Below are 14,409 nucleotides of genomic sequence, written 5' to 3'. Positions count from 1 at the left end.
TCGTGACACTTTTTCTTATTCAAATGTGGCCTCGTCTCTATTTGCATACTATACCCGTTGGTTGCAGACGATCCTATAGCCCGTTTCCAAGTCGCTCAAGCTGTGATATCACAATAGAGAAAAAGGTCAAACTATAGTCGTTTCGTATTCAATAATGAAACCTTGTATCTTATAGCCACCTGTTGCACGGGTGTTGCGGAAAACAAACTATTTTAGAATTTACCGAATAGAGCTTTTGCTACTGAACTTTGGTTCTATCACTTCTACCACTTCGGATTTGTCTCATGATTTCTTTTTGACTTTTTAAAGGTTGACTCAGGTTGGCGAGTTAAAGACTGATCTGTAATATGTGGTCGCTGATATATCACTTTCGAAATCCAAAAGGAATCTGAAAAAGTTTTTAAGTGAATGTGATTAATGGTGTCGCCGATTTGCGATGGATTTTGCTGTAAAACGCGACGACAGGAGCTGCGTGTCGAACAAATTGAAAGTGGCACGCCTCGTTCGACTTCAGAGAAATCTTTGATCGTTTTAATTTTCAGGCCTGGCGCAGATAATCATTCTAGTCACAATAATGTTTAATTACGTGAAATTTATCTTTTCCGCCATCGATTGATGGAATAAAGTTATGGTTTTTTCTCTCAATTTCGATGCAATGTCCTGGAGCCATCTATCGAGCTCTTATAAAATGTCACGAATGTTCGAAGTTTGCTAAAACAGAATCGTCACTTCCAAACTAAGCAATTCGAGCGATAGAATTTCTCAAAATGTGTTCAAACCAAAAGAGGCCTTAGAAATGAATTGGCTCCTTGTTTTTGGCGTTGGTCTTTTCAAAGTTATCTTGACGTAATATACACCGGCGAAATTGGAAACAAACCTGTACATTGACTAAAACAGTCTCGTCTGATACCACTCTATCTAATTGGTTTAGACCCTAATGACTTTATGTCATCAGCTGTTTCTGCACATCCTCAACCGCGTTCACGTGTTACAGGGTTTCATAAGACACAAAAAGTTAGCTGGTAGACACACCAGTACTCTAAACCGTCACATCAGTACATTTCCCCTACCCCTCTTCAATAGAGTATTCAATCTGTACTCATACTGGGCCAATCGATATTCGTTGAACGGGTATATTATGGTTAGTTTCCCATCAGAGAGATGAGTGAGAATACCTAGCTTACTACATCTACTGTACTGGGTGGTATGGTATTAATTGCATCTAAAGAAATGTCCCTGCAGATCAAACGAAATCGTTAATTTGCCTTTTGAAGAAGTGAGTTTAGCACCGTACGCGCATACAGATGATCAATTTAATCAAGACGAGGATCAACTGAACAAACTGCCAATTACGACTTTTAACCGGAGTGTCCGAGATGATACTGTCGTTCAAGATGAAGACGGTTGAAATCGACTCAATCGCAGACGTCATGAAGAGAATGATATCGTTAAGTTGAGCCGTCGATAACTTACCGAAATCCGGCAGTGATTAACCCCGGCCGAGCAGTCCGGGCTGTCGCGGATTAAAAGACTTACCACGATGCGTAAATAATACATCTTTCGCGTCCGAAAATGTCTTTTTGATGCGTGGTCGTCTTTGTAGACTCGGCGCCGACGTCGAGTATTAAATTTGAAAATCGGGGGCTAATCGCGTCGGCCGGAGGACGGGGGAGAGGAGCGCGTATCGCCGGAGCAGTTGATCACATCGACTGTGTACACAACGCGACGCGATTTATGCGTCGCCATGTCGTTATTGCGTAATTAATGATCGTGATAAAACGACGAGGCGACCGTCGAGGATTTCGGCCGGGTTTATCGACGTGTGCCTGCACCTCCATTTAGATTAAAACGGAAAACAATACCGAAACCCTACTTGATACCGCGTTAAGTCGGCGAGTCTTCCCAGTACTTATCGTGGCATTATTTTTCTGAACTTCTAATTTACAGTAACGGAAATTCATTCAATCAACCGAAATTATCGTCTTATTTTGAGCGTCGTCTAAATCCCCAGTTAATATGTTGGTTTTTCTTTTTTCTTCTTCATTACGCTCTGTCCTTTGTTTAGCAATGAATTACTATTCAGCTAAATTAGACGTTCAGAAATTAGACGTTACATCACTCTGTCAAACGCTGTTTCTAATTCAACGTTTCTTGCTTTATCCTTTTTGGCGCGTTGCTTTCAATGAATGACTCTGCCGACATTGAAGAATAGTTGGGATGCGCAGGTTCCAGTTCCAGAGTGGTCTTAAATCGTTGGACTAGTTTTAAGTTATTAGATTGGTTAAACAGCGGAGGTCTTAGACTGGTCTTAAAGCCCAAGGCACACGGAATATTCAGGTTTTGTTTCATTTTTAGAAACTGTTAGAATTAGGCCTACATCCTGCTAGCGGACGATGAGAATGGATGTTCGCCGAACGCACAGGGAGAAAACTTTTTCTTTCCCTGTGCGTTCGGCTAAGCAATCGGGCCCTGGGTATTAGCAGCAAACACCGACACAAACTGTCCCAAAGAACACCAGCTCGTTCAGGCGAGTAGAAAGAGAAACCCATCCTCGAAGAGACTTTTGTCAAATAAAACACCCATTCGTACTATACAAATTCACAAGAAATAGATTTTTATTTAGACAAAAATTATTGCCATATCATTCAGAGATTTTTTTCATCTTTTGCTTTTTTGACATTAAACATTTTTTTCTACCCTTTACAAACACAGTATGGACAAAGTGTACAATGTTTTTACTTAATACGTACATAGTTTTCAATACAGTATCTTTATACACATTATTAATACATGTACAAAACTGGATTTCCCCATTTCTATTTACAAACTACTGTAGTAGCATAGCTCACTCGATCATTGTACGTACATTAGATATATATTAGATACATGCACATTTATGTAAAAAAGAAACTATGCGCAGTGTTCCTTTTTCGAATCTTACTTTGCACAAAACATCTTTTTGTTTCTTAAAACATACTTTTGGAATATAATAAAATATGATAAATAATCGCGTCCTCATTTTAAATAACACTCGGTGACTTATTTTCTCGTTATGTTATTATTGAAAAAGAAAAACAAAAGAATATTTCCAATTCACTCGTAACTCAGATATAAAAAGGAAGAAAAAACACCAAAGCCACTTATATTAAGATTAGTATGTCGTCATCCTGAAAGCCATCACGCCAAATATCAAATTTGAATGGAGGTTTATCTAAGAAAACGCTTGAGGTGTACAGGGTCAACAATGCGAAGGGAAACGAAAATAGAAATACACGATTTCGCCTCTGGATCGAGAATTTAATAATGACGATTTAGATCGAATCAGAATACAATTGAACGCACACCTCAGTTCCAACAAAATTTATTGCCTCATAGTTCCCAATCATTTTGAAATATATTCACTATTCCCCGGCAATGTTCACCTGGTAATCCCAGCCCTCGGGCGTATACTTTTTTCGCATCCGCTATAATTCAATCCTAAGACAAATGACGTATTAATGTATCTCGAGGCGAACTTAATTGGTCCTCTCGGGGATTACCTTGCCATATTTTAATTTTGTCACTGCCACATGCTCTTGAGTACATCATACCCGCAGCTGCCTGGTGTAATTAAGTATAACTAGGGGTTCTCAGTGTATTCTAGGATTTCCGCACTGTAACACACAAAATCAAAACATATACGATTTGAAATTTAAAGACCGTTTTAGTCCGTCTTAGACATTTGAATGAGATTCTTTAGTTTAAAATGCTGCATTTTGTTTGAACATCAGTTTTAGTATCGAAAATGTATTATGCAATGTTTTGGTATCGTAGATTACGGCACTGGTGTTTGCGTAAGGTCGGATCGCCCGGAGACAGTCTATCATCGTTCGACTATCTGGTTCAGTTTTATGCGCGATTTACGTTCGAACACACCTGAGTCTCTTCAGTTTTGAGCAGTGAGATGTGGTTTGAGGTAGAATATCTGCTAAGGAATGAACAGAATCGATGGCAATGATGTGTACAACTGACGCGCTGCAGAGACGCAGACATTGCTATATCCTTAATGCATTCTGACCCTACGTAAAATGACACAAAGCGACAAAAGGACGTAGATCTTAGTTATTTTGCACTCATACACACACGAAAAGCAGACCTCATTCGACTGATAATTGAAATAGTTACGTTGAATTAAGTTTGAAGGACTGTTTACCTACGAAACTAATGGCCTTACCGAAAACTAGAGTACTCGTACGACATTTGGATTATCAGGTCACAGGCTGGTTTCGTGAAAATCTTTCTTTATTACCCTTCATAAACCGATTTGCCCAAAAAGTAGGCATCACTCGTAAATTACATTTTCATACAACAAAAACTAGCAATCATTAATGGAACTGAATAAATAAAATTCATCGAAGAATACACATAATGCGCTGCAAAATGTTACCCTTGTCATACGTAAGTTTTCCTATAGCAAACCTAATAAATAATTTTCGGACAGGAAGAAAAGCTAAAACGGAGAAGTTCATTTTTAGTAACCTTTGAAACACTCTGTCCGTATTGTAATGATGATAAAAGATAGAAGTCCCACAAATCCAAAGGAAAATAGATCCGAAACTATTATCCAGCACATTTTTCTTTTTAAATGTATCTTGTATTGATTCTTCGGTAGGGACACTCACCCTGCTGTATATAATACTAAACAGAAATTATCTATCAGAGTTAAATGGCTGCCAGTTTGGTGAGATAGCGTTACAGGGAGATTACTTCGAAATAAAAACGATTCCACCCACGAACCCAGGGACGCCCGTCACTCGTGATAACGATTCTAAAACGAATTATTACCACGAGTTTCTCAGTATACTCGGAGCTACGTGTTTAAGCAACTTGAATGGAGAAGTGAAGTTTCCAGGCGTGTTGAGTAACCAATAAATTTAACACACGATTAAATAACGAGAATAAGATATCGGTGGTACAGGCCGTTCTGTATAGTGTTTGCCACATGATAATGGTTAAACTCGAGGTAACACTCGAATTTAGAAAGAAAAAACGGAGGAATAGGCTGATATGTTTAAAATAGTATAATATTTGAAAGATTCTTCAGTGAAGAACGCCTGCACCGAGTTCAGTAAGATATCATTGTCCACGTCCTGAGAGTACACATATTCATGAAACATTTCAGATCATTTTACACGAAATGAAATTCAAACTAAATGTAAGAAGACGAACAACATTTCGGGCCAAAACAAAAAAGTAACGAACGAAAAATGAGCTATACACATGAAAGTTGGAGACACCTTCGTCAAACGCAAACAGCTGTCCGCTATGTGGGGGCACCGCGCGGTTGGTTGTATGGCAGGCTATGCCCACTCTCCTATGCCCCGCTCTCCTATGACCGGGAGATCATTGTTCCTCTCTGCAATGTTCGTTTTGCGCCAAATGGCACCCGCACAAAGACTAATCTCATTGGTTTAGAGAGTCATGTGATACATCACGTGTTACTTTCGCTCAGCGTTTTCTCGGCTTCGGATACAATGTCTGCTTCGGATTTAATGGAAATTACGGGTTCCGGTTTACCGTTAGGTCCGTTTAACTTAGCCAGATTGTTCTCCTTTTTCCATTTCATTCGCCGATTTTGAAACCAGATTTTTATTTGCCGCTCTGTCAAGGCGAGCGCATGCGCGATCTCTATCCGTCGTCTGCGAGTGAGATATTTGTTGGAATGAAACTCCTTTTCCAGTTCTAGTGTCTGGTAGCGTGAATACGTCTGACGCGTACGTTTCTGTTCAATCGGTAGTTCTGGAAATAGAAAGAAAAAATTACGAGTTGAAAATCGTGTCACCGCGGTTTACTCTACGTGATTGAACCTGTATTAAATATAGTTCAACGTTTCGCATAAGGCAGTATATCCATTACGACGCGTTCATTATATAAAAACCGATTCCATGTTAGCAGTTTTACAATTCTGTCATATTTATCTTGATTCCCAGTCGAGACGGGAAACAAAGTATTAATGATCGAGACGAGGGAATAATTAGGACTCGATGTTTGAGTCACGGCGTGTGTATATGCGTTTTACTATACGCATGGAGAATGCGTTCGCTTTACAGGAATCGGCGGCCATTTTAGCCGGAGAACGAAAATGAGCTGATTATTTCATCGATGCAATTTTACATCACGGAGATATACATGTCAATATTTAGAAATCATGAGGCTGAGGCGTCAGCCTGCAGTCAGTAGAGCCACGCCATCGAGCCATTTACCATTGTTTTAAATTTGTCTGGACTATCCACTGTTTGAAATATGGTCATAAATGGTGTCTATCAGTCAGCGTATTTTCAATACCCGAAGAATGCCATGCATTGCAAGAATGGTGCGCAGTGCCAATGCCTGAGAGTAAAAACCAAACTGCATCAATATACATTGCAGAAGCGCGCGAAGCTCAGAGTAAAGGAAGACCTAAATCTACCACGTCCGTTCCGCAGCATTTCGAAAATTACGTCTTGTAACCGATGTCACATCAGTTGAGATGATAGAAGAAAATCATTTCCTAATGCTAATACGCGTCACGGTTGATTCAACGTGGTGCCTTTCGATCTCATATCGTTAGTAAACGGCACCGATGGGAATCGCCCAAAACCATTACGTACGAAGCCGGTGTGTTTCTCATTTTCGTCGTCGACGCCGACGATCCGTTTGAAGTCGGTCCCGTGTGTAGACGTTGCCTGTCGCTTTACCCTGATTTGAACTTCAGTTAAGATAGTAATAGCCTTGACGTATCGTTTTGAGCGTGATATGAAACTTTCGTGGAACGTGATAATAACATCCCGGACTGCCATATGCTTCTAGATGCTGCAATATGTTTTGTCCTCGACCCGACCTCATTAATCTATCTCGCTAATATTTGATCTGAAGGCCGACGTTAATGAAATTCCCGATGCAACGCTGATATTTGAAAAATGCACGCTGCATTCTGAGCCTCGTGAAATGAATAGGTATAGCTCTGTAATGGGTTTTGTTTTCCGTGGGACCCGTCGCTTCTTCAAACTGTAGAAAGCATGTTTTAGAAGTAACTGCGGGTACTGACTCAACTTCTCTTTCGATAGATTCAGACACTATCTGCAGTTACTGGATTGTAACGATTCCCTTGTCAGCAACTGCAGACACAGTCGCGGAAATGCGAGAAAGCAGTGATATTTGAATACCCAAAACAATGTTCGGAAAGTATAGCCTTCGTTCTAGAACCTTCTGATTAGAATGCAACGGTTACAAAACAACAGTCTTTCATTTCCTATATAATCTCGCCTTGGGGGAAAAGCTAACACTGGTTAACAGCGGTATGCGGAACGTGTGGGTCGTCATCTTCGCAGAGCTGCTACATGATTCAAGATTCCATCGTGATTGCAGTAAGGTCCGTTGACTGCTTGATGACTGTTTTCCTATTCTCGAGAAATGAGAGACTACGGGAATGAGCAAATCGGTGACCGTGAAGTTTTATCGTGGCCAGTTGTCATCGATGATTTGTATGCATCTCGTGAGACTGGATATTGACCGACTGACCATATAGATAAAGTCAAAATAATAGATTGCGTAACGGCTGGTAATGACCGGTGTTCGGTCTATTTCATTAGTTAGCAAATATTGCTAGTGACACTTTCGCCCGGCTAAGGACTCTCGGGCTCATTAGCCTCTCGCAGTTATTAGCATAAATAAACTTTGGTCCTCTCTCGCACGAAAGACGGTCGTCGATAATTAAGCGGGGCGAAATGTCTAACTACCGTCTGGCATGAACGCGAATGACAACGACAGAAAAGAACGATCTTCATTTTTAACTCGGTGGAAATTTATAAAACTGGCGTCCGGGGACCGGTCGTAATCCCCACGTCGAATCGAACGTGAGTGGTCAAGTCATTTGGTGGTTTGAGACCCATTAACAATCTTTGAAATTGACACTTTTCGTCTCGTAAATGGAAACCAGACATGAACGAAGTCGTCATTCCAGCGCCGTTGTTTTGAATTCCGATAATTGAAAGTGCAGTAATCGGTTCGGCTCGAGGAAATATCTAGTGGCCGATAGCGGAGAGCGCCAATTCGTGTGACGATGGCGTATAGGGTTACGAAGGAAAAATTCCATAAAGTGTCATGATATTCTCGTCGTTGCCGAGTAGCGATAAACAGATGGCTGATGAGAAAGGAAAACAAAACGTTAGCAAGAACATATCGACAAAGAAAATGAATCGAAAATTGAACGTCGGTCGTGTATTAGCAGTCGACGAAACAAATTCGTCTCCGTGAGTCGAGTGTGAAATTTGTCACAGGAGCAGAACTCATGATCATCAACAATGCCGCCAAATTGGAATTTGTCAGCGAGGTTAATCCGACAAAGACACGATTATCAATCAACGGAATCTCGTTAATAGCATCTTTTATGGGAATCAAATCAAGGGTGTGAACACCATGTTAGGCGAGTGCTTAAACCGTTTGTGTCACCCCGTGGGGATGTAGGCTATACATCAGGTGTACAAGTCACCTCACCGGGTTGCATTAAGCAAATTGTGTCCGAGCCAATTTCGTCGTCATCTGATTTGCTGGAACACGCTCGCTCGTCGGAAGAAAAAAAGGTTCGGTTTGCGGATGTACGACCGTCGCAGGAGCTGCGTGTCCCTGTTATGTCAACACGGAGACGGTTATTACTCTAAACGTTCTTACTCTATCATTGGAATGAAGGGACACGTACGCGATCAGTCGATAACGTTGTAATCTTCTGAAAAAAAAACTAATGAAATTACATCATTCCATTTGTCTTAATTTCTTCGAATCGTTTTCCATCTGCACTGGCACAGAAAACTCGTTTGACCGTAAACGCAAAAAACGATTACCTCATACAGTGGCAATAGCCGCCGGGCCACTTAGGGACCTAATGATGATGAAGCACGCGTGCATGTGGCCTGAGTTGCGACGAGGGAACGACTCGTGGCTGCCGAATTTCATATTTCCCCTCGAACAAAGGGAGTTATTAACGATTATTGCTCGAATTTACAGAAGGTGACAAGTGCAAATAAGTCATCGGCTAAGATAAATGTTCGATGCATTTTTGTGGAAACATGCGGAGCTCTCTCTTCGGAGATTTTAAGCCTTGATTAGAGCAATCAGTTCGATTGCTATGTAAATATGGCTACGGTTCACTCAGTAAATTGCGATCATTGCATAGGAAAGCTATTTGTTTCGGGCCGGTGTGTGTATCCTTGCGGCGGTGACTAGTTGGTTCTGAGAGTCGACGAAAACAACTCGGTGGTCGGCGCACGTAATTGAACACGGCAGAAGAAACGACCATTAATAAAAGCGGACGCGCGATATGAAGCGAAGGAATCGCCATCGCAGATTCTCACCAGGAATTCGCGCCGCGACACAGAATATTAAATACCGTTTTCTCTTTTCGGCGATGACGGAATATTTCCGCTCGCAGGAAGGACGCCACAATGAGGAAACAACGACCACGGCTAAAAACGCGAATTACACCACTGTCCCTGAAACCACTTAATAACTACAGCCCGGAGATTTTCTTATCCGTCGACGCGTCGTTCAATCACTGACTGAATGTCGTCGGTGGCCGTAGCAGAGACGCAGAGCGGGTATGTGATTCCCCATTGAACTATAACAGGGCCTACATACGACGCCCGTAGATGAATTGAAATCTTCGCGACTTCGATTTTGTATATGGCTGCCAACTATGCTAGCTAGTTCTTACCCTGTAATGGGCTTGAGCTAGGATTTTTCAGTCCACAACACCGACGCAAAACGGTTTTTCAGACCGCCTGAAGTAAACACATAGTCTCTCCCGCCCCCATGTAACGCAAATATACGTGATTTTGTTGCATTTAAGTCCAAATTATATAGAACTGTGATCTATAATCGTGAGTCACAACACTCTGACGTTTCATCGGCACCCTGTCATCACGGTCGGGCGCCATTTTGAAAATAATTGGTCGTTTGGAGCAAAACCGACTACGATAGATGGTGGTTAAGATGAGCACGGTTGATACGAACAGTTAATAGGCGAGAACGAATCGTCGGTACTGACACGGACGCATCGACAATGCATTGTTCATCGGCGTAGAGAGATAACGGCCCATGTAAACTAGTCCCGTTACAACGACCGGGCGCCGTGCCGATAAGCGCTACAAAACGAGGGTTTTCCGATTTTGATCTTTCACTTCGTTTTCGCATCGTTTTCAATGACAATAGGCGAACAAAGCGTGAAAATCATTAGCCCGAAAAATCTACGGAAGATACAGCTTAATGGTGTGTGCGGCTGACTTTCTAATGCGCGCCCTTGACGATGATAATGGCCAATAAATCTGAACACTGTCTAATGGAGAGTCAAATCTTATACGATATCTTTCTCTCGGAAAAGAATTAAAGCAAATTGAAAACGACTGTTCTTTTTTATTCTTTCATTGTTGTGAAATAATAGCCGGTAGTACTGTTGTTATATTCTTGATTTTCGGGTCAGTTTAGGGTCGTGGTGGTGTCCTCGGGCTACTTAGTAATTCAATTGTCGCTCAATAAAACAGGATTTTCAATTGGTCATAAAATGAGCTCTCAATATGCGACCATATGACTCAATTGCTTTTCATAGGAATCTACACGTGTTGATTTTTAGCTTTAAAATGACAGACGACCGATCGTCAACAATGTCGATACATGCCATAAATACCCGGTGGTCATTATCATCTTTTCATAATTGCATTATATGACCGAGTGGCTTCGAACGATACGATGGTTTGTAAATGAAGGACAATTAAAACACGGGATTTGAATGTAATTGCCGGCGGAGTCATAACACACGAGTGAAACGAACGTACGCAGCACAGTGGGTATCATGTCACAGATGGGACGCCTCGAATGCGTTACCGTTTTCAAGTGACATCATTAAAATCGGATTCATCAAAACGTCAATAGAAAACGATTGTACGTTGTATACCTTATAGATATCGGATGCCCATAGTTTTTAAAAAGGTTTATCGGCCACAGTCGATGAGACAGGTGTTTGAACCATAGTTCTCCTACCTAGATGCGGGTGGGACTTAACTAGATTTTGCATGAATTTCGTAGGTGCATTGTTTACTATTGTTAGTTTGTGCCGATCCCGAGATGCGCGACCGAATTTTAATTGTGTTTTCAACCTGTTTCATTTCTGTATCAACTTGCTGCAGTATTGTTAATTCAATTAACTCCCGGCTGACATCAGCCGCTGAAGGGTTATCCATGGTTAAACTGTTAAACCGATTAGAGCACTGAATAGCCTCAACGCTGCAATAATTCTTAATCTTTCAAACTATTTGTGGTTGTATTCAGGGGCGAGCGTATGAGAACCCTATTAGCCACACCGTGGTTAGTGGCTTATCCGTGGTTAGGCTAAAAAACTTAAAACTAGGGGCTACGCGAAAACAATGGTTAGCTAACAGCGTTTTCGTGCGCCCATTTGCGCCTAACCTCTGGGGCCAGTTGCACAGTCGTGACTTTGGTCCAAAAGTGGTCTTAAATCTTAAGACTGGTCTTAAGTTGTTACATTGGCTATAGAACTAAGTTGGTCTTAGAATGGTCTTAAGTCTAAGCCATTCCTATGCAACCGGCCCCAGTTTACTCACCACGGTTAACCCCAGAGTGTTACGTCGTGATGTAAGCTAGGATAAAACAATCATTCTTGTATTCGGGAATTTCATTTTTTGAAACCGAATGGTGCTTCACGTGTTGCCATCGTGATCTAAGACACCCTTTAAAGCAGGCTGTTCCGCACACGTCACGTGGTGTTAACAGGTGAGCCACACGAAATTGATGACTTCCAACGACACAAAAATGTTTTAGAAAATAGTTTAAAAAAAGATAAGATAACGAGTGAATAAGTGGACATTTTTCTAATTGTGGTTACAAGAGCAAAGAAAACCCTGAGGGTAAATTCGCTGGTTCCGCGCTGACGTCTTGTGGTTAGGTTTGGGCCAAAATACTCGAGCGACTGACTTTCAACTGATCCAATCATCGATCCAATCCTTTCCACTTTTTTCGGTGGTGTTTCCATAATAGCCTAAAAGTTTTGGATAAGTTTGGACCAAATAGTCAAACATCCCACCAGCTTACCAAGTTGAGAGCTTGCTATACAATAATAGACAGCGTGGTGGTGTATCGATTCAATTTGAGTGTTTTAGAAAACAAACAATTATTGATCCGCGCAAAAGCTGTTTGATTTGTCTATCGCCCACTGTGTTGTGATGAGATTTACGCAATTTATCATCGATTAAGTAAAGATGTTGTCACCGCTAGCCCCTATTGCGAACCCATATCGTAACCTTTCATGCCGCGCGATAGGGGTTCGAAACATTTCGACAAGGTGTTGCCCGGCGATAATTTGTCTTTTATATGGTGGTATTTGTCCGCTGGCCCACGCCGTATGTTTAATTACCATTGATTATCGAACGGACTTTTATCACATCGATCCTCACGTCTTAATTAGCTTTTACGTCACTCCAGACTCTAAGTTTTAACACGAGGCTTATCGAGTATAGATAGTTTAAACTATCCCACGAAAGCGTCACTTTTCGTCTACATCTAACACGCTCGACGTTTACAAATAAGACTGTTTTACAAGCCAGAGTCTTTGTCATACGATTTGTCCAAATCATAGAATGACAATGCTCCCGATTCAAGTACCAACATCAGGAGAAAAGAGAAAAAAAACCTTTCTGATTACACGACCATTCAAAGCAGTTAGGGTTTTGTTTTTAGTTGCGGCAGCTGTATACGTCGAAAGGCTATGTTATTTTGTTACTTTTTGTTTCGAGTCGATTGAAACGCTTTTATCGTACTATGAATCGTGCTTTTGTTACGAAGCATAATATTCTGCGTGTATCAACAGACGGAAACCGCATTCGTAATGAAGAATTAGAATCGTATGAATTGAAAAATAATTGATGCAAAATCTATTGAAATCTTCCCGGTATTAGCACGTTCAGTCCCTAAGTCGTACGTAATGATTAACAGTACAGTAACAGTACATTTCTCTAGTCACGTAGAATTGGCAAATATTTTCAAAGTTCTCATAACTAAAGAGTCGAGTCAACAAAACAAGGAAAAAACTAAAAGAAAAAGGGCAATTTGTAGAGTTTGCGTTATAATGATTAAGCATTCGATCTGGGAGTAGGGCCGGAGGGATATGAAGACATGTCGACATGTCGTTTATGATTACTAATCATGCGCCACCAATCGAGTTTTCTGCAAGACATTTGTCCTCATCGTGTTCGACCATCGACGAAGTAATTAATAATACAAAGCCACACAGAAAATTAAAAGAAACTGGCTTCACTGACCAATATAAGCGCCACCAATCGGATAACAAAAGTTGGCATGTAAAAGATGACCTGGCAAATAAAATGTGTCATCACGTTTTGGAAAATACGAAATATGAACAAATGACACTGAAAACACACGAGTTTTATATTTGTTTACGAGTGTATATCTTAAACATCAACGAGACAGGTCGAGCACCATCGTTGCTCTAAGGCATTCACTGCAAAATGGTTATTACCGTCATAAAACATAAATAATAGTAACATAATGTGCCATAACAATTATCGTAATGTGCCTCTGTAGTGCGCTATCGGAACATTGACTAACGAGTCAGTACTTACCTCCGTTAAGGGTAGCTTTCATCCACGGGTAGATGACGCAGTTGTTCTGGCCACCGGGCAGTCCTCCGGTCATCGCATTCGTGCCATAGGTCGGGCTGCAAGTACCATACGCGGAATGAGAATTCATAGCCTGTTGGGCAGCGTTCAAGTATTGTCCGTTCGCGAAACGAGAGTCCATGTTTTCGCTGTATTGCGGGTACTGGCGAGCCTCGGGCGGGCTGGCGCTACCGCAATTAGTCCCTCCACCACCGATGTTACTGTAAACATTTCCGTTATAGCCGTAACTGCGCTGGTGATTCGAGTTGTTTATCGGCCGAATTTCCAACCTGTCATAAGGTGGAAACCTCGGGTAAATTCCGCCAGCCACGGGTGCTTGCATGTCCAAGTGGTCCGGACTGCCGCCGTTTTGGTGGTTATAGTTTGTATCGTACTTGATGTCCGGCATTTGAAAAGTTTCCACCGGACTTCCGTTGGGCATCGGAGCCGATAAGACATTGCCATAGTAAGAAGACATAATTCGGCTCTATAAACACGACTATGATTAGCGCTACAATCGTTACAGAATGGCCTCGTTCAACGAGATAATATGCGAGAGTGACAGGTCACGTGGGACGTGTAGCCAATCAGCGCAGCTCGTCGGCGAGCCCGCGATAAAAGGGATCTCGACTCGCTACTTTGTACAATGAATGGATTCGCATTTATGCCTATTCGTTTGATTACATTTGCAATGCAATCAGCTTTCTGC

General features: G+C 41.6%; 1 protein-coding gene across 1 annotated transcript; it reads right to left on the bottom strand.

Annotated features, from left to right (window-relative positions):
* Nucleotides 1-2,641: 2,641 nt before the first annotated feature.
* LOC141907881 (uncharacterized) lies at nucleotides 2,642-14,210 on the bottom strand. Its single transcript, XM_074797638.1, has 2 exons — nucleotides 13,665-14,210; nucleotides 2,642-5,778 (listed from the first exon to the last, which is right to left on the bottom strand). Exons 1-2 carry the CDS (start codon nucleotides 14,176-14,178, stop codon nucleotides 5,471-5,473), a joined length of 822 nt encoding a protein of 273 aa, XP_074653739.1. The 5' UTR covers nucleotides 14,179-14,210; the 3' UTR covers nucleotides 2,642-5,470.
* Nucleotides 14,211-14,409: the final 199 nt, after the last annotated feature.

The sequence above is a fragment of the Tubulanus polymorphus genome, chromosome 6 (genome assembly GCF_964204645.1).
Source record: "Tubulanus polymorphus chromosome 6, tnTubPoly1.2, whole genome shotgun sequence".
Classification (NCBI taxonomy): domain Eukaryota; kingdom Metazoa; phylum Nemertea; class Palaeonemertea; order Tubulaniformes; family Tubulanidae; genus Tubulanus; species Tubulanus polymorphus.
The sequence above is the reverse complement of the archived record's forward strand: the minus strand, read 5'-3'. Positions and strand labels throughout refer to the sequence as shown.